This window comes from Spermophilus citellus, assembly GCF_964194105.1.
Source record: "Spermophilus citellus genome assembly, chromosome: 5".
NCBI classification, from domain to species: Eukaryota; Metazoa; Chordata; class Mammalia; order Rodentia; family Sciuridae; genus Spermophilus; species Spermophilus citellus.
Genome location: NC_138186.1, coordinates 69,502,562 through 69,524,496, shown reverse-complemented (window position 1 = coordinate 69,524,496; position 21,935 = coordinate 69,502,562). Strand labels below are relative to the sequence as shown.

At 32.9% G+C, this 21,935-nt stretch overlaps 1 protein-coding gene across 21 annotated transcripts in view; it reads right to left on the bottom strand.

The window, feature by feature from the left end:
• MLIP (muscular LMNA interacting protein) overlaps window positions 1–21,935 on the bottom strand; it is a 232,839-nt gene that overhangs the window by 83,409 nt on the left and 127,495 nt on the right. For 11 of the 21 annotated variants that reach the window (XM_081295746.1, XM_081295744.1, XM_081295758.1 and 8 more), the window contains 4 exons: window positions 18,398–18,469; window positions 7,646–7,711; window positions 7,480–7,563; window positions 7,287–7,346 (listed from right to left, as the gene is read on the bottom strand). The exons of 2 other annotated variants lie outside the window; for them this stretch is intronic. In XM_081295746.1, coding sequence (XP_081151872.1) covers window positions 7,287–7,346; window positions 7,480–7,563; window positions 7,646–7,711; window positions 18,398–18,469 — 282 coding nt within the window. The remainder of the gene's footprint in view (window positions 1–7,286; window positions 7,347–7,479; window positions 7,564–7,645; window positions 7,712–18,397; window positions 18,470–21,935) is intronic. 8 more of the 21 variants (XM_081295760.1, XM_081295757.1, XM_081295749.1 and 5 more) reach the window with 5 other exon arrangements.

Below are 21,935 nucleotides of genomic sequence, written 5' to 3'. Positions count from 1 at the left end.
TTTTTTTAATTTTAAAAAAGGGGCTGGGAATGTGCTCAGTGGTTAAGCATCCCTGGCTCCAATTGTCGGTTCCAAAACAAACAAGCTTGTAAATATTTTTAAATTTTGATCTCTAGTTTTTGGTTTGTGATTATTTTTAGAAATTCTGTCTCTGTTTTCTTATAATACTTTGCAACATCAGAGGTAAGGACAGAAAAGGAATAAAGTAGAGGAGTAAAATTTGGAAACAGAAAAATAATTCATGGTGAACATAATATCACATTGGTCCTTCAGCATGGTTTAGGGGAACAAAACAGTTAATTACAGTAGAGAGATGTGATGGGAGGGGAGGGAAGGGGATGAGAGGATAGGAAGGGCAGCAGAATAAAATAGACATTATTATTGCTGTATGTATATAGGTGACAGTGTGATTCTGCAACCTGTACAACCAGAAAAATGAGAAATTATACCCCATTTGATTCAAAGTGTGAATTGTCAAGATCATTATACTGTCATGTGTAGCTAATAAAAAAAAAAAAACAGTTAATTACAGGTTTGGACAACAGGCCAGGTTCTGCTGAATGTCTCCCCTGAACCCTATCGATTATAAATTCCAACTATTAGAAGACAAATTTCTCAGAACCAGAGGTACAAGGAGGTAGAGGTGAAGGTTAAGGTCACCAGTGTGGAGACAAAGCTGCAGTGGGAAATGGTGGATACTAGGGAGCACCTTTATTATGAGGCACATACTCCTCCTACTCTTACAAAGGTATACACACCTTACCAGAAATGGCAAATTAGTAAATGCCACTCTGGGCATCAGACATGCACACATCCAAGTTAGCTGATGAGCCAAGAGAAATTTGAATTTCCATGGAAAAATAATAGGATATCTGAAAAATGTAAATACTATAAAGGAAAATAATTGCTCAGCCTTTCTGCTCCTAGCTATTTACTCAAGAGAAATAAAAATGTAGGAGTATACAAAGACTTGCTTACAAATATTTCTTAGCAGCTCTAGTAGTAGTAGGTCCAAATAAGAAATAATCCAGTCAACTGGTGAGGGGATAAAGAAAGGACAGCACATCCATACTGTGTAATACCACTCCATAATACAAAGAAGTGGACTACTGATACATAATGCATGTGAATGTCAAATACCTTAAGTAGACATACATGTGTACCTTATACTTCAAAAGGAAAAAGTATGGGGAAAACAAAAAAAAATCATTGGGTATTCAATATTTGGAGTGGAGAGAAGGCCAGTCTACACAGGAATGCAAGGGAATTTTTCAGGTTGAAGGAAATATTGTTCATCTTGAATGTGGTGGTGGTGGTCAAAAATACAATTTTGTTAAACTCATAGAATTGTAGAAATTGTAGTGAATTTTGTTGTGGCCAAATTATACCTCAGCTACAGACTCACAGACTCAATAAACTTGACTTTAAAGGAAAAAAATATGTAAACTACAAGAAAGAATTTACTATAAGGATTATAAAACAGAATAGATACTAAACAAATTCTTGGAATATCAGCTCAAGAAATTCTCTTGAAGGAATCAGGAAACAATAAATAGAAAAGAATATAAAGATTAAGAGACAGAATACAGAATCAAAAGTGACAAAATCAGTATTAAGATTTCCCATGGGAAAAAAACGCATTTGGAAAAATAATGACTAAAACTTTTCCAGGTTTTAAGGGGAATGGAGAATTGCAGATAGAAGATGAAAGGCCATAGACAATTCGAATCAAAAAGCATAAGATAAAATTCCAACCTAGACATGTTATCTCTTATATGTAGAGATAAAATTCTAAAAACTCACAGAGCCTCTTAGAAATGGTCACTGTTGCAGAATAATAAATATCATGCTGACAAAATAGTTCATAAGTATGTTATTCAAAAAGGAGAATCTAGGAAGAAACATATTAATGGAGAAGACCTACAATTTTTATGTTCAGTAAACTATAATTTAAAGGAAGGGCAAAATTAAGATACCCTTGCGTATACAGAATTCCAAACATGCACAAATAGATCTATTTAATAAAAATTTCAGCAAGATCTTCATAAAGGGGGGGAAAAGCAGAAATTTATGAATGTGTGAAGATCAAAGACCTAAATAAAGAAGAGATCAAGGAAAAGTATAAACATATAAATGCACACAAAATTTCAAAATAGTACTAATAAACTGTATATGTTTGTTTAGCATGACTAAAAACAAGTATAAATTGAAAAGTTTTATAGTACTTGCATAATGTTGAAAAGATATTGATAAACTTGAAAATTGATAAGAAAATAACATAATTATTGTCTTCAGCAATATTTGTATAACTACCAAAAAACTAACAAAAAATTCAAAATTGCCATCAGTAAGTGTCAAAATATCAAAAGAAAGGAGAAAAAACAAAGGGAAGAGACATTTTAAGTAGAAAAATTTAAATAAAAATTGCAGAAATTAGCACTAATACAATAGAGCTGCAATAACTCTAAATGGCTAAAGGTTTCCAATAAATAGAATCTCAGACTGAGTATAAAATTGATTGAATATAGAATATATAGCATAATATATAAAATATATAAAAATATATTTTTTTCTATAGGAAAACATACTTAGACGAGGGAGTTTCAAAAGGTTAAAAATAAAAGTAAAGAAAAAAAAGACACCATCTAGAAAAGGTTGAATTAAAAATGTTAAATTTGACTATTTTCATGCCCATAGGAAAAGCCTTAGTTTCAAAACAAAAATATATGCTAACAACAGTCATAAAAAATCAGAGAAGAGAATGAACACCTACACATAAGCATCAGCCCTATAGTTTGGAAATGCACAAGTCCAGTAACATACATGCTTACCTAACCTTAGTTTGCTCTTCCTCTTAGCAGCATCAACAATGATAGTCTCTTAAACACTTTTCACATAGCTTCCATGACACCACACCACACCCTCCAACTTTCCTCTTACCATAATGTCCTTTTCATTCTTTTTTGCTGGCTCTTCCCCCACTGACCTGTGATGTTTTGTTGCTTGGAGCTCCATGTAGGGCACTTTCAACATCTATGTTGTGATCTTCAGATCTTTAACATTAGCTACAGACTCACAGGTGTAAGCTTCTCTGACATTAACCTCAAACAAATCTGTCCAAAACTAATATAACCCTCTACCCTCCATCCCACTGGGCCTCCTCCACTGTTGTCTATCCTCAAGGCAGAGACCTGTGGCTCATTCATGACTCCTCTCTCTTTCACTACTCACTTCCAATTTCACAGTAAGTCTCGAACCCATATGCTTCTCTCTGCTCTGAACCCCTCTCTCCAGGCCACAAGCACAGAGGGCAATCCCTGACAGAAATGCCTCTTCACAGAAGTCAGAGTGATTGCTCCCTATGGCTCCACATTATTCCCCAGCCCTTTTTTTTTATGACTTTCCATTTTCTGTGGAATCCAAATTTCATGCCATGACCTAAGTAAGGTACTATCATGAGTCCTTCTTAACTTCATTTTACACTGTTAATCCCTAGCTCTCTATTCTACAAATGCATTGGGTGTCTTTCTTCATTTTTACACAACCAAGCTTTTTCTTGCTTCAAGATCCAAAAACTCCCACCAGAAAACTTTTAGAACTAATAAATGAATTCAGCAAAGTAGCAGGATATAAAATCAACATCCATAAATCAAATGCATTCCTATACATCAGCGATGAATCCACTGAAAGAGAAATTAGGAAAACTACTCCATTAAAAATACCCTCAAAAAAAAAAAAACCTGGGAATCAATCTAACAAAAGAGGCAAAAGACCTCTACAATGAAAACTACAGAACACTAAAGAAAGAAATTGAAGAAAACCTCAGAAGATGGAAAAATCTCCCATGCTCCTGGATAGGCAGAATTAATATTGTCAAAATGGCCATACAACCTAAAGTGTTATACAGAGTTAGTTCAATTCCTATTAAAATCCCAATGACATTCTTCATAGAAATAGAAAAATCAATCATGAAATTTATTTGGAAAAATGAGAGAACCAGAATGGCTAAAGCAATCCTTAGCAAGAAAAGTGAAGCAGGAGGCATCACAATACCAGACCTTATACTATACTACAGAGCTATAGTAACAAAAACAAAATGGTATTGGCCCCAAAATAGACTTGTAGACCAATAGTACATAATAGAGGACACAGAGACAAACTCACATAAATATGGTTATCTCATACCAGACAAAGGTGCCAAAAACATTCACTGGAGAAAATATAGCCTATTTAACAAATGGTGAGGCCAAACCGGAAATCCATGTGTAGCAAAATGAAATTAAACCTCTATCTCTCACCCTGTACAAAAATCAACTCAAAATAGATCAAAAACTTAGACACTAAAACAGAGACCCTGCACCTAACAAAAGAAAAAATAGGCCCAAATATTCATCACATTGGCCTAGGATCTGACTTCCTTGACAAGACTCCTAAAGTGCAAGAAGTAAAATCAAGAATCAAAAAAATGGGATGGATTCAAATTAAAAAGCTTCTTCTCAGCAAAGGAAACAATTAATAACTTGAGGAGAGAGCCTACAGATTTGGATAAAATCTTTACCACATGTACCTCCGATAAAGCATTAATCTATAGGATATATAAAGCTTTCAAAAACTTAACACTAATAAAACAAATAACCAAATCAATAAATGAGCTAAGGAACTGAACTGACACTTCACAGAAGAAGAAATACAATTGAACAACAAATATATGAAAGAGAGTTCAACATCTCTATCAATTAGAGAAATGCAAATCAAAATCTTTCTAAAATTTCATCTCACTCCTGTCAGAATGGCAATCATCAAGAATACAGGCAACAATAAATGTTGGTGAGAATGTGGTGAAAAAGGTACACTCATACATTGCTGATAGGACTGCAAAGTGGTGCAGCCAAAATAGAAAGCAGTATGGAGATTCCTCGGAAAATTGAGGATGGAATCACCATTTGACCCAGCTATTTCAGTCCTCAGTTTATACCCAAAGGACTTACAGCATACTACAGGGACACAGCCACATTAATATTTATAGGAGCACAATTCATAATAGCTAAATTGTGGAACCAACCTAGATGCCCTTCAGATGATGAATGGATAAAGAAAATGTGGTATATATACACACAGTGGAATACTATTCAGCATTAAAAGACAATAAAATCATGGCATTTGCAGGTAAATTGATGCAGTTGGAGAATATAATGATCCGTGAATTCAGCCAATCCCAAAACACCAAATGCCAAATGTTTTCTCTGATACAAGGATACTGATTCATAAAGTGGTGGGGGGAGCATGGGTGGATTACACAAACTCTAGATAGAGCAAAGGGGAAATAGGGGAAGGGAGGGGATATGGGGGGAGGAAAGATGGTGGAATGAGATGAACATCACTACCCTAAGTACCTGTATGAAGACACAAATGGTGTGACTCTACTTTGTGTACAACCAGAGATATGAAAAAAGTGCTCTCTATGTGTAATAAGAATTTGATGCATTCTGCTGTTATATATAACAGGTTAGAATAAAAAAACATGAAATCCTATCTGAATAGAACTGGAGAAATGTGAAATAAGTCAAGAACAGAAACACAACCACCACATGATCTCAGTTCTAAACAGAATCTGAAAAAGTTGATCTTACAGAAGTTGAGAGCAGAATAGGGATTGTTGATTAAACTGGGTTATGATGGGAGGGGTCAATCAACTGGTAGCATAAAATTTCTTGACAGAAGGGATAAGTTCTGGTATTCTATGGCAGAGCAGGGTGGATATAATAAATATAAAACTTTATATATACCTCAAACTAATTAGAAAGAAGGAATCTGAATGCACTTATCATAAAGAATTTATAAAAGCTTAATGTGATTGATATGCTACTTATTGAGTTGTATACATGAATCATAACATTACCTTGTATATAAAAATATGTATAAATATTATATATCAAATAAAATTTTTTTAAAAAATTGTTCAAGAAAAATTGCCTGAAATCTAGTGACCTAAAATATCATTTTTTAATATAATGAGTACTAGATATTTGTTAAATCAATAAAATATATATTACTATTCATATGTAACTTCTTAAATACAATTACTATATTTAATATAATACATATTTTACATGTTAAACAAGTTAAATTTTAAAAATTTATTTTAAATAATAATTATTTTTATAAAATAATGTTGTTTTTGGTACAAGAAAATTTTTAATTAATAGACTTAATGTATATACAACAAAATAGATTCCAAATACAGAAACTATGTTTGTGGGTTCTCTCTGTTAAAAATATAATTTATTGATATGACAACAATCAGTTCCCAGGCTTCTATTTTACTAATAATGTATATTTTTCAATAATGTTCCAGTTAAAAATTAGGATAATTCTTCTAGTTATGAAGAATTCTGCATTTTTAAAACCTATGTCAGACATCAATGTCCCATTTTTTGAAAAGACATGCAGAAAGTACTAACTCCAAGACAGAAAATAAGGAGGACAGAAAAGAAAATAATAATTATAATAATAGTTATCAATAAAGGAAAAGCCACATGCATTCTGAAATTTGGGTGAGTAAAGTTATACTCACCAATATAAACATTTGAAAAAAATACAATACATACATATATATATATATATATATATATATATATATATATATTTGAAAAATAATTCAGAGAAGTGTAATATTTCTCCAAATAAAAATGACTACATTTTAAGAAGGAAACACATATTTAATTACAACAACAAATAGCCTAGTAGTACTTTAGCAATCTAAAATATTTAGCATTCTGTCCCAAAGTACAATGAAATTAATTTGGTCTATCAAATTTTAAAAATCCAGAAATATACCTATATTAAAGCTATTAGAATAGTACTATTTTAGACCTCTTCATTTTCCAGTTTAACAATTCTAAGTAGCTGTAATTACATTAATAATGAAGCTATAGTTTGAGATAAGTCACAGATTCTACATCCAGTTCTATAAAATGCTAACATACAACTACATACTCTAGTACATTTTCCAACTGTTTTGAACATGACCCAAGTAAGAAATAGATTTACTATGCAAATTTGTACACATGTGAACATGTAAACAAACAGAAACAAATGTCAACAACAGCTATACAGTACTTGAAATAGAACCTGATATTGTACTATTTTTAAAATGCTGGTGGCATTTTTATATATTGGTTTACTAACTATCAATTTCCCAACTGACTATTGAGCTTTGACTCAGTTTGAAAATCACTGACCTAGTAAATCTATAGATCAGTAAATTATAATAAATATATACATACTTTGATTGTTTCAGAACCCAACAATGTCTGAGGGGACCTTGAAGGAGAATCAGAAGAATGCTGGAAGAAAAAGAAAGAAGAAAGAAAGAAAGAAAAGAAAAGGACAGTCCTGTGAGGCATCATACTAAAGTAGAGGGAAATGAAGAGAAGCGAAGCAAATGTTTGAATAGCACATTCTATTCTAAGGCATTACCATAGACAAGGAATCCTGCAAGACCTTATCAATGGTAGCACAGAGCTCTTCAGTTTTCTGCCTGAGCTGTGCAGGATAACAAAACTGGAAAAATTGAAACCAGGTACTGAGTTAGCAGTGAGTTCCAGGGTTGCATGCCACAAGCAGGGTAATCTGAAGTCATTACCTCCACAGGAAGGTCTAATGTGCTGTCCTTGGAGACATTTTCAGTCTTGGCTGGTTCATCTAGTGCCTAGTGATAAATGAAATATTTCTCATGTGAGGCTTCCAATCAAATACCAATGTAGTAGAAAAGCAAACCCTGTATATCTTAATTATCTAAGGAAAAAAAACTGAATCATTTGATGAGCTATTCTCTAATATGAAGACACTTTCCACATTCATCCAATTTCCCCTGTGAAAACAATCTCTCTAATATAAAGTGCAACCGTAAAGAAAGGAGGCTGTTTGTTCTGTTTTTGACCTACTTTTTTTTCTATTTTACTTTTTATTTAATTGTTTTCATTTTAATTAATTAAAGTTATGTTCCTTGTTCATTTTTTTCTATCCATTAATTTGGGCATGTGACAGAGATAATGCCAAGTATTCATCACTTTCTTTTATTTGCTTGAACACAGTTGCACAACATCTTCTTAGCCTCAAGAATTTATGTATGGATTTATGACTGATTTTTACTGAATGCAATAAAAAAATGATGGGTAACCTCTGGTGAAAGGAAGTTAGGAATAGATATGACTTTTCTTCAGTGCCCCACCTACACCGCTCTCTCTCTCATCTTCTACAGATAACTGACATGCAAGATGAGAGTAAAAAACATTATTGAGTCACTATTAGAGGGGGCTGTGCAGGAGGGTCAAACTGAGTGACAACAAGCTATAATGTGGGAAGGTAGCAAACATCAATTGCATCAAGTCATTAAAATGTCAGGGTTTGTCTATTGTGTCAGCTAGTGTTCCTTACACCAAATAATGCAGGAGTTATAGGCTATGTGTTTTTTGGGGGGGGTGAGGGGAATCCTTGAAATTTTTTCATTCATACTGAGGTGTAACTCAAGCACACAAAATCTTAGATCATGTCACACAATAAACAAGAAGCTTGCAATTACAGTTCAGTTCATCCTCTTATTTATGTGCTCTAATTGCTATGTAAATTACATTTAAACATGCTATAAACATTACTGTGGTGTAAACTTGAAGTAGTTATGTGTATTTTAAAGAAATTTGAATAGAATCACATTTCCTAGTTAGCCACATAACCACCACTCCCTATGATCTGCATTCCTTACTGAAGTTCTTAGATTCTATTTGCCATTATTTCCCTTCATCTTGAAAATATTGCTTTAGCAATTTTTTTTTGTAATGCAAGTCTGCTATCAAGGAATTCTCTTAGTTTTCTTTTAGCTATAAATATCTCTATCTTGCTTCATTCTTGAAGAAATATAGAATATAGAGTTTTCTTTCTCACCTTTTCAAAGGTCTTATTCCACCATGTTCTGGCCTCCATTGTTTCTGAGAAGTTAGCCTTCATGTATTTCTGTTGCTCTGTCTGTAGGGTGTTGATTTTCTCTTTATATTTGAACCTTAGCAATTTGTCATGTGCCTATGCATGGTTTTCTTTGTATTAAAATTTCTTGGGACTATCTGAAATTCTTGAAAGTATACATTTTTTGTCTTTCATCAAATTTGGGAAATTTGGTATTTTTTTCACTCCATTTTCTCTCTCTTCCTATCCTCCTTCTGAGACTCCAGTTATATGTTGATATATCCCACATATCAGTGAAGCTCTGTTCAATTCTTCAATATTTGTCTCTCCTGTTTTTAAAAACAGGTAATTTCTATTGATCTATCTTCAATTTTATTGATTTTCTATATCTCAAATTTTCTCTTAAGCCAATCCAGTGCACTTTTTATTTTCAATATTTTATTTTTCAATTCTAGCATTTTCATTTGATTCTAATTTATAGTTTTTATTTTTATGTTGAGAATTTCTATATGTTAATTCATTATGATAATATTTTCCTTTACATCCTTGAGCATATTTATAATAATAGCTTTAAAACCTTTACCAGATAATCACAACACCTGTAAAAACTTGGGGTTGATTTCTACCCTTGAATATTGGTGGCATTGTTCTGTTTTTCGACTGTACAGATATTATGGTTTAGAGACTGAATGACATATTATAAAGACTCCAGATTCTGTTATGGTCTCATGAAAATTTTTTTTAAATTAGTTTTATCATGCAGTTAATTGGACTCCAAACCCTGTTTGCCTGATTGTAGGCAGAAACTGAAACCTCTATTCCATGATTTTATCCTTTACTGGGCTTCATGGACACATGTATTAATTATCCAATAGTTATCCAAAGATTTGGGCAAAGTTTCTAAGCAGCATTACATGAGTTGTGTGGATTCAAATTTTAAACCCACCTTGGAGAGCAAGCTTGTGGTTAAAGTTTATTTTTTTCCTACCCTGAGCTTAGATTAATTAGAAAATGTGCTTGTCTTTCTTTTGTAAATGTCTTTTTCTCATCTTTTCCATCCTGTACTTGAGAGTACAACCTTTCAAAAATCCTGGCTTTATGATAATGATGCAATTTCAGTTCTCTATCTTGCTCAGTTCCAAGTCTTTCTCTCCCCTTGCCTAGTTAACAATAAATGCACATTCTTATGATTAGTGAGTTTAATACCTTCAAAACAACCAAAGCATCTGCATGCAGATGAACATTCTGAATTTCAGTCTGGTATGGTATTTGGTCCTTTGGGATTTCCCATACTTTTTTTATGTGCTAAAGCTGTCTACTGAATTGGACCACACTTGCCAGTGTTTGACTGAAAATGACCTAAAAAGATGGTAATTTCACATATTCTACCTAGTTTTAGAATTTTGATCATCAATTCTAAATGTTTTACCACAGGAAGCTTTTCAACCTATCTAGTTCAAATCTACTTTCAAATTTCAACAATCTGCCATCGCTAAGTTCATTCAGAAATATGTGCCATGAGTTTCCAAGACAGGTACTAAAGAAATCATCACAAATGTGATAAGCAATTACAGACTAATTAGAATAAGTGACTAGCCCTTCAAGGCAATCATTTTCAAAGTAAAAAAAATAATGATCTGAATATAGATGTTCTGGTAAATTTGTAAACAAATAAAAGAACCAGTTCTCTATTATGATGTTTTATACAAATTTTTTTAGAATACCATTCTGCCCTGTCCTCTTGTTTAGATTTGCCTCCCATTTCTCATTTCTTTATTGTCATCTTGATTTAGCCATATCCTTAATTAAACTTGTCCCACCAGCACATGGAACTGTGAAATTCATTGCTCATCAGAATCTATTTTCCTCCTTTTTACAAACCCAGGCAAATAACAGATCTACATCTACACTTATAGGCCTTTACCTACAGGCTGCATGTCAGATGCTAGAATCATCTCTTTAGCACAGGATATATACCTAAGAATTCATAAAAATGGCATCTAAAGGAAAAGCTCTTACCATCCCTTTATTTTAATAGTTCACAAACAAAATATTGTTTGAAAACTTTTGTTTCCAAAATGCACTTCCCTCCCTATTATATAACAAAATTTAGAAGATTAGTTATGATAACTGAATAGAAATATTTTTACCAAAAATAATGTCTTATGCATTTTTCTTCTTCCTCTAAAATTAAGATTAATAATGAGAAATGATTGGTGGGGAACAGAAATTTTTACATAATATCTCTTATCTGGTATTCAGAGGGTTTAATATTTCCCTGATAGCAGGTGTTCATCAGTTCCTATTCATACTGTAGGTAAGGAAGAGGTTCCTTCCCCAGTGTTATTAGTATGAACAAATACATGACTCTTACACCAAACAGATGCTAAATCACAATGGTTTATATACAGTGTATATCACAGGTACCCGAAGTCCAAGAAAGGAGGACACCAAATAGTATGCAGGCCACACAAGGGTTGAACAAAGGTACCGAGTGAACAACCAGGGGCAGTGGAGTTCGGCTTCATAGTATCACTTAGAGAACTCCTATTCATCTTTTTCTTTGCTTTTCTTTTTAAAGTAGAACTTATTTTTTTCAATTGTTTGTGTTCAACACTGATTCATCTTGAAGACCCAAATCAGACACCTTTATAATGTCTTTCTGGCCCTCAGACTAAAGTCAATCATTCCCTGATTAGGCACCATATACTTAAGCATACTGTATGGTAATTTTTTCCCAAACTATTTCTTTACAATACTGGACTATTTGTTCTATTATGGTATTATCTTTGTAGCCCCAGGATACAGAACATGGTAGAGGCTCAGGAAAAATCTTCAGGATGGATTGAAGAGTGAACTCAGAAAGTAATGCATTTAAATGAGTGAATGAATTATATAAATATGATTTTAGGACTCCACAGTGAAATGCTTTAGAGAAGTGGTTTAAACTCTAAGTATTTTAACTAATAAATAAATTAGTTATTTTTCCATAATATAATTAAATTTGCTTCTCGTCAATGATCAGCTCTTAGCATGTGATCAGTATTGGTACAGTGAGATGATTTTTTTTTTCAGCCAAAACCAGATGTGGTTGTTATTTTAGCTAAATTAGAAAATTACTACAGGCAAATACAACTTTTGTTGGGCTACTCAAATTATTAGACTTCATTCAAAGAATGTCAAAATTATCTACTTATGTCCCCAAGAAAACTAAGCAAGATAATGGTTTTAAGCAGAAATGACAAAACCTGAAATGGGGGCAATAGTCAGATGGTATTAAAACTATTTTGTATGTGGATGGGCTTATTTTGGATTAGATAGCCTTGAAATTTACTAGACTTGATTTTTTAACTGACTGGAAATTATTTGTCAAATATATCATCTTGATCCACTTCTAACAGCCATAAAACTAGCTTTTTTTTCATTGTTCAAAAATTTATTAAAAGAAAATATTCTAAATCTCTCTTAATAAGCCTGAGCATAGATTTATATATATTTATATTTTGTTTGTTTTACAAGTTAGCCAGCAGGGTTGTATTGAGGTTTCTTTACATTTGTTCATTGTGAGTCAGTCTCTAAAAATATTCCCCAGTAAAATATTGTTATTAAAAACATTTTTCATCAAATTGCACTATAGCAATTGATGCATAAATAGAATATTGTTTAAATCTTTTTTAAAATATTTAAATTTTTAAATCTAAATTTTCAGATATTCTTACTAGAATATTTACAATTTACACAGAACAGCAAACTTTGGAGCCTAGATTTTAAAAGGAGACCTAGTGAATCCAACTTTCAGCAGAAAATAGTTTCTGAACCTAGCACTGCATTATAATTAAGAGCCAAGTGCTATGAAAAAGCATCGCAGATCATATTTTCATCCTTATGAGAAAATATGCCAATAAACTGTAATAGGTGTTCTCCACTGAAAAAGAGCACCTCTGATAGAACTGTACTTTTCAGTCAGATGTATTGAATTGGTCTAAACTGCTCCCCAAGGAAATGGGATTAAGTTCTAAAAATCTGAAGATGGAATGAATTGATCGTACTAGAAATGAAATTAGACAGCAAACTGCCTCCAAAGGAAGAATAATCTAAAAGGATTTGTAAATTTTTTGTTATCTCTCGACCGTCTATTGAATTGAATTTCAAAACTTCTGTACATGAGTTACTGGATTTTAGTAAGAATCAAATGAACCTTTAAAAATGATTTATGTTAAGCCTAAATGCCCCTATACTTTCTTAATCTGCTCAACTATTTGGTAGAATAAATCACCAGAGCACTACAGAAGACTTGCTTCAGGAATACAATACCATTTGTAGGATTGCAGATATTCTCAGAAAAATAAATCTTACTTTGATTATCTAGTTGGGGAATCAGGTCTTAACTAAAGAGGGGAAAGTACACTCTAAGCCAAACAAGCTTGCAGATATATAAAATTAGTTTCTTTAAAGATCTAGGACTATTTACCAATAGATTATTTTCTTGTGATCAGTATAAATTTTTCAAGAACCAAGGAACTCAGTGTTTTTAGTCCCATGAGCTTTGAAAGAGGATTAAATGCCTATTCCTCCCACAGAAAAAGAGGGATTTTTGCAAACTACTACAGTGGGTTTCAGACCCCTTGCATCAAGGCTCAATGATAGGAGAAGTCATACTTTTTCTCCATTTAATTAAGGATATCAGAAGGGTGTTCCTTATTTCCGAGCAAGATCTCCTTCACTATAAATTGCCCCATCTCTTTCAGTAGCTCCAGGAATTGGGCTGATTTGCAATCCCTGGCTCTTTCAAATCTTTTCATAGCTAATTTTTTTCCAATTCCCTTTAATTGTTCCTTGTTTTAAAAAAAAATTGTCATTCTAATTCAAAGAGGACTTCAATACATTTTAGTGAGTTAAAAAAAAAAGTTGAAGACAGGGTTTCAAAATCACCATCTCTTGCTCAATACTTCAATTTAACAATCTGATGCCACCATAAAGAGCAGGGTAATGCTGGAAGATCAGATGTCCTTTGAGGTTCAGCAATATACTAACCTTCACAGAGTTGTGAAGATGGTAAACCACGTGGTTTGGTGCCTGACCACCAGAGTACTCAATAGGAGGCCATTGCAATGGTATCATCTAATTGCCCCAATGCATCAAGTCAAAAACCAACCTGCTACCCTTGTATCAGAAGGCCTTTTATGACTTTTCACTGGCATATAGAATTGGTTAGACTTACTCTATCCTAAATATTCTCCAGTAGTAGTAGTGATAGTAGTAGTATTTCAAATATTGTATACTAGGCCCCTTTATACTCTTAGGATTGAAAACTTGCCTTAAGATTGGGATGAAATTGCAAATTTTAGAAACCTACCCAGCCCCAAACTAAATACATTCATTCACTGAACATTTATAAAAAGAAAACTACTATATTTACTCAAAATATTCATGATGGAGAAAGAAACCACTCAGTATGAATAATTAAATGTGATATAGGAGGTGCATCCAGACAACCACCTGAGGATAATCAGTTAAGCATGGGTATGAAATCTGGAGATGTGTTCATTGCCAAAGAAATTGGGAACACACTTGCCTCTGTACTAATCTAAATTAAGTGATACCTCTCTTGGATAGGTCATTGCTAAATTAACAACTAGATTTTGTTAAATTTTTGAAATAGGCAAAGATCTTAAAATACTCTCACCCAAGAACATATGCTTAATCAGATTGAAGTTTAGAAAATCATGTTTTTAAAAATCAATAGTCAACTTAGAATAAATCGATTAAAAACTAACTTGATATCCCAAATCTTTGCCTTTCTATTATTATACAATGGTCTTTGCAATGGTCTTCAAAATAATTATCCTTTACCTTCCTTCTATGATGAAACAAAAGAATTTATCCTGTAACTCTCTATTTAAATAACTAACTCTATAATTTTATTTGATACCTGTAAAATTGTGTGTGCTAGAATCATTCTGTTTAAGATAAACATACTTATAAATTAAATTTATTTTGAAAATGGCAGACAGTAATGACATTTATTAGGAAAATTGTACTTCACCCTTGTCCTGCTTTTATATTGAAGGGAACAGAAAATTTGAGCTCCCTTCAAGAAAAAAAAATTATTCTTTCTTGGAAAACTATTAATCATTAATATGACAAAAAAATGCATATTTTTGACATCATGAAATATTCCTTCCTTAAAATAATTATACAATAAAAATAACAATCCATTTACTTGAAATATTAGATTGTTCCCACAGCTTAATTTTAACTTTTTACATATTGCTCTCAAATTCATATAAGAAGAAAATTTAGTCAATAAGAATCCTTTTAATATTCCCCAAAATAGATTATTGTGCAGGCATTGAGACCAAGAATAAAGTTATTTTGTCCATAGTACTCAGTCTATTGTTCAACACGCTAGAGTAGAATCCATAGAAAATTGCAAATACAAGTTTACTTTATAGTCACTCTTATTTCATCCTCGTGTCTTAGAGAAGATGATTATTGGAGGAAACTTAAGCCAAAGACCCTGATACCAACACATTAAAATATGATGCCTTATATTTATCTCTTCCTATAAAGCCTTAGTTAGGACTTAAGCTAAAAATGCTTCCTTCACAAATGTTCACAGAGGGAAAATGATAGAATATGGAATAAGCCGTAAATTTAAGTTTTGATGCAGACAATAAATTACAGAAGTACCAGAAAATTTGTGTCCCCTGCCAACAAAATGTACTCTTTTGAAAATAATGGGCTTCATCCAGGAGTGATTAGAGCTGAAACCAAGCCAATAATTTAATGATAGCTTAAAGTCTCATTGCAAGAGACGCCTGTATTTCAATTTACAGAAAATCTTGCTTTTAAAAATAGTATTATTTTCAAAGTAATTCCAGTTTCTCGTTAATTATACAATATGCTATGGAACAAAAATGCAGCACAAGATAGCCATTATGGCCATAATCCAGCTGGGGATAGAATTAATTGTTGAAATATTTAAGACTTAAATTATATATGCAAGCTCTATCTTCAAGGCATTCCACAGAGTGGACCAAGTATTATAATGAGACTGCATCTTCCTGACCCTTAATTGAGTTCTATGCAATATCAAAGGGACCACAAAAAAGCTTCTGTGATTGAAAATATTCCAAAATGTTAATTCTTTTCAAAATAGAAAAAATTCTTAAGATTATAGTCCTAATTTTCCACTCAATTCAAAAATAAATCCCTTTGATTTTAGTGACATAGGATGAATTATATTGTGTAAACAGATGTGTAAAGAAGACGAAATTGCCAGATTTATTTTTAAAACATTACAACACTGACAGGAGCAACAAAATCCTATTAAAGAAGTATTATTGTAAAGAAAATAAACTCATAAAATCTTTATATGTCCATGATTTTAAAATTCTTACAAAGCAAAATTTCTGATTAAGAAATACATAACATGGAAAAAATAATAGAAAATTTGCAAATTTATACAAAAGATCTAAAGAAGAAAAAAAATCATATTATACCTTGTGACCTTTGAGTAATTTAAATATTTATGGTCCTCAAATAATTTACCTCGGCCAAAAGACAATTATCTACTCTAGTGTTCATACAATAATCTGTCCCTCCTTAAAATAGCATTGTGTTAAATTAATTATCATAATATTCATTTTTATTATTATTATTCATAATTATCATTTAGTTGCACCAAAATTTTAAAAAGTTACTTTTCTACAATGTTATATTTTATTCAAAATTAAAAACATAATGCCTTCCCCAAATAAACTTGCATGGGTTGAATATACATCAAAACCACCATACATATTTATGAAATGGGTTTTAGAGAAAACTGAAAATTGAATGAATGAATCTTCATTAATAATGAACAAACAGGTCGTAATCTCTATAATCCAGTTAATTGGAAGAGGAAAAGCTGGAAGATAGAGATTCTGCATCCAGCCTTATTTCACAGACTTTCCTGAAGTATTAGCTGCCACTTTTCTCAATAGAAAATTAACTTTGCAGCACTACTCCAGAAGAATGAGCCTCCTTAGATGGAGTATGTAGAGATGACACCAGGGTGTAGGAGGCTTCTAATCTCCTCTTTGCCTCACTGCTGAGAAAGTTTGTTCCACATCTGTGAAAGCAGACACTGGTGACCAGAGACGGGAGATCTCTATTTGAAACCAGCAGAGGGCCTGTGGTCACCACGACTCCCATCATGGCCCTAAACAGTGAGCCAAGGGGCAACTAGGGCAGTGAAACTTCACACATACTCCTGAAGGTTAGTGCCATCTCATCTTTTAACAAGCTATCAAAGGTAGAAATTCAGGAAAGCTAGAGAAAAGCCTGCAGATGTCTCTGAAGACTAGTGACCTTTCAGGACAAAGTATTTAACTATATAGAACATAGATTCTAGACCATATGTGGATAATATGAAATTATAACCAGAGATATAAGAAATGCGGTCCACTTGATATTCACCTATATGCTATTAGCATTTCTCACTAACAGTTTATCAGATAAGATCTCATACAAAGGTTTCATTGTAGATTATGCAAATAGAAAAAGAATATTGATTCATAAACCAGTGATCAAAATACCACCTCATTGACAAACTAACATTTTGAAAAATGATAGTAACAGTACTTGAAACACTACAATTACACTGGGGAAAAAATGGGCTTGACACACTAAGAGATAAATAGACTACATAAAAACAATATATGAAATGTATAATTTGACAGACATGGTAGTTGATTTTACTTTGATTCTGATATGAACACTTCATTTGACTCTCATTTAGACAAATGTGGTGGGCTTACTAAACAAGACACTTTAATTTACAAGCTGAAGTAATATCTTATAATTTTATAATCTCAATAGCAAAGCAAAAATGTCCTAGAATCATGTGAAAGCAGCTCAGTCATTAACAGTGATCTCAATCCTCCCTCATTTCTAGCAAAAAAGAATGAAGAAGGTTAGCTCATCCTGAGGTATATGATGCTATTCTCAACTGTAGTGTAGTTTCCACATTGTGTCTTGGTGGAAGCCAATTTTAATCATCAAGTCTTGACCAGTCAATGACCAAGGTGGCCAGTTGCCACATAACCCCATATCACCTTGATTCTTTGACCAATATGAGTGAAGTAGAATAAAAGTTTTTGAACATAAAAATTATTTTAAGTTCCAAAAGATAGGTATATTTTCACATCTGAATCAAGCTCCCAAGTCAGCTAGACAATGGACTAGTCATCTCTGAACTCATTGACCCCTTAATGATAAATCAACAATGTATCCAGTTATATTAACCAAGATGCTTTCATGCACATCATCCTTAACTAAGAGCAGTTTTATTTAACTTTAAAATATAAATCTTCCCAACAGAAATTTTAGAAACATAATAACACTGACATTAGCAACATAAAATTCACTCTGTTTTTGAGTCAACACTGACCTTCTGTTCCAAAAGTAATGTGTTTGTAGGAATTGCTGCAAAAGCCTTGTAACTTGACTTGGTCTTGTATTGCTAGAATGGGTAACCAGAAAGCAAGAGTGGAGATGAAAAAGGGAAGAATATGACAATTTTAGACAGCTCTACCAAGTTAAATGACAGGTTATCAAATGAATAAAAGAGTCATTATACTTGAACAACTTACTTCTGACAAAAAGAAAATTAGCTCACATATTAATATTTTATTAGAATGAGAAGCAAAGAAATGCTACAGTAAAATATCAGCCTAGAGATCATAGGCAATTAAGTGCAACACAGTTTCACAACTTAAAAACATTCATTTCCACAGTTACATACAAATTTCTCATTAGCTCATTGCCCTCATAGGAGTACTGTTCTATAAATGAGCAAGGTTCTTTCTGTTGATCCTCAAAGGAATATTTCTTCTTTATAGTACCATAATTAACAAATAGTATAGCAGTAAATTTAATTGAGCTCTTGATACGTTTTTGCATCATTCATAAAAACAGAGATCATAATACATACAATTGAACAACAGTTCTTAACAAGGTAGTCAATAATTTTAATAAAATATCAGCAATATAACTTCATAATGGAGAAACAAGTAAAAGCCCCTGATCTTTTAAGTTCATTTTTTTCTACCTCATCATCATCTCTTGTACTTTCTAATATAGTGATATTGATAAAGTAAATTTTAAAAACTTCCTAAATTTTAAGTAAAACTCAGTGTGATGTAGTTTAGTTTTGTGGATATTTGGAGAAGAGAGGTGAGTATAAGGAAGTTGTAGGAAGCAGGATAAAAAAAAGAATAATCAAAAGCTCAATTTTGATATTACTCTGGGTCTCAAGCTGATTAAGTTCAAGGCTCCTATCTCTTCAAATGTCCTTGCTTTAGGCAGCTTCCCCAGTGGCTCAGAGCTAACCGTAAATTGGCACAGAGCTATAGGGTGTCTCAGTTCCTTGGAAAGGAAACCAAAGAGTCTAATGAAGAAGACAGGGCAGTACAACAAAATTAAACCTTGAGTTTATGAGCATAATTAAAGTAACCTTCATTAAACTGCTGGGACGAAGCTAAGAGGATGACACATTCACTGTTCTAGGAAGAAGCTAAAGTAAAAAGAAGTGCCAAACCTAGAGGAAGATGTCAGTGTCCAGCTAGAAACAGAACACATTTTCTTTGTTCATTTTTTAAATTTTCTGTCTACTGTGTTAGATATAATGAAGAGAATTGAGCCATCTGACACCTGGGTGCCAGCTGGTTTGACATGGAAAACCACCTTATCCTGATAATCGTGTTCACCCACACACATGCTCACCTCATACACTCCACATACACAAACAAATGCACATATTTATATATGCACAGACTCCTAAATTCACATGCACCCACATAGAGACCTACACATATACACACTCGTACCTGTGCAAACACGCACTCAGCAAAGCATGCAAAGATCTCAGAATCTGCATCCTTTTTTCCCATGAAATAAACTCTGAATGTTTATTTATGTTCTATTTTTCTCTTTCATATAGCTATTCTCCCTCATGAAGTTCTGATATTACTCTGGGTCTCAAGCTTCAATTAAATACTTTAATTTCTACCTTCTACCAGGTTCTCCACTCTTCCAAGTCCTGTACTCCCATCTCCTCCTACAAGAAGGACAATTGCTGGAGGCTATCTCAGGTCCCTTCATGCCCTAAGACTTCACATTGACCCTAAAATGCTGTGGTCTACCAGCAACAAGGTATTTGAATAAGGATTGAAAAATTCAATGTCACCTCTTCATATAGGAGCAATAGGAACTGACATTTATTATTATTTAATTTTATAGAAATCCTATAATTAAAATCCATTAGGAAAAGCAGAGGCATGATCTCTGTCCAAGTACATCTTATTAGGTTTGATTTCTCATTGTAAACTGTGAGGATAATGATTTTTATGTTATTTAATGTACTAATATTATTTAATGTTTTTATTAGGTGTATATTTTTAATCTTCATTCAAGTTACATACCAATGATAGAAAGTTCTTACTAGTGGGTTCTCCCAATTTGGTAGCTGTTAAACTGTCCTGAAAATCTGTTTGGATATGCACAGTTCAACCAGTGGATTCATTCAACAAATATTTATTGAGTAACTACTCTATGACATGCACTAGTCCTCTAAGACATATATAATCTTTCCTTTTCAGTCTGAAAATCTTGATTATTGCTATAAAGGATACTTTTTGGATCCACTCTCTTTCCTTTGAGTTCTCTCAACAATATTGTTAAACCCAAACATGAAGTTCTTTATTCTAATTTGGAATATATTTCTTTTTCAGCATTCCATAGCTTCCGATTTTATTAGTTTCCCTATTTGATTTAAAAATAAAAGAAATAATATGAAGCTTTTTTAGAAGGGAGATTTTCTATTTTTTCTCATTTTATTTTCAACAAATCTGCCAGAGAACAAATGTTGAGCAAGAATTTGTTGACTTGAAATATTTAATTAAAGTATTTAATTGAAGATTATAGCAAGATTCAGAGGATATGAAAAAAACACAAATTTTAGTTCTTTATCTATTGATCCAACCCTAGACTCACTTGGCTGATACCATACTCCCCTCTACAAGCATGTGCTGTGTGTACTTCAAACACGTTATAATTTTTGAAGTCATCTTCCAATTTGATCCACAATGTTTGAATTCATGAACTTGGATCCCTGTTTTGTTTAGGGTTTGTTATGTGTGTGTTTGTTTGCTTGTTTTCCCTTTGAAAAGTCTCTTCTGCAAGTTAAATTGTACAACCCCCCAATTAAAATGCAAATACTCCCTATCCCAGGTAAAAGGAAAACTTGACAATCATTGATTGACATTTGAGTGTGAATTATTACTAAAATCAATTTTGCTGGAGAGAAGCCAAGGGAATGGGACATGAACTGGTTAGTGTTAAGTCAAGTGACACAAATAGCAGACATGGAAGAATTGTGGAATATCAGGAGTCCTCAGGAAAGCACCAAGATCTTTTGAACGGGGTGGAATAAAAGACAGTGAGATAAAAAGGAATTGAGAAAATACATAAGTCCAGCTGCTGTTTTATCATTCATACAGTCTCTCAGATGATTGCTAAATATTTGTTATTCAACCTACAAAATAACACAGAAATATCATCTTCACTTTCATAGCTATCACCTTCCAAGCCACCATCATCACTATCCTAGCTGATTGATTATAATAACCAAAGTCTCTCTACTTCCCCTCTCATCCTCTTACAGTCTACTCTTAACACAACAACCAGGATTGTGTCACTTGCCCATTCAAAACTCTCCAATGGCTTTCTGTCTTCCTCAAAGTAAAAATCAAAGACTGAAGAGTGTCTTACAAGATCCCACAGGGTCTGGTTCCCAGTTAGGTCTCCTTCTGACAACGTCCAAGTACTGTCACTCCTCAACTCCACATTGACCCCAGCCTCTGCCCTCAGAACTTTTTCCTCACTCTGCTCTCTTAAGGAACATCACTTCTTTGGATGTTGCTTTCTCA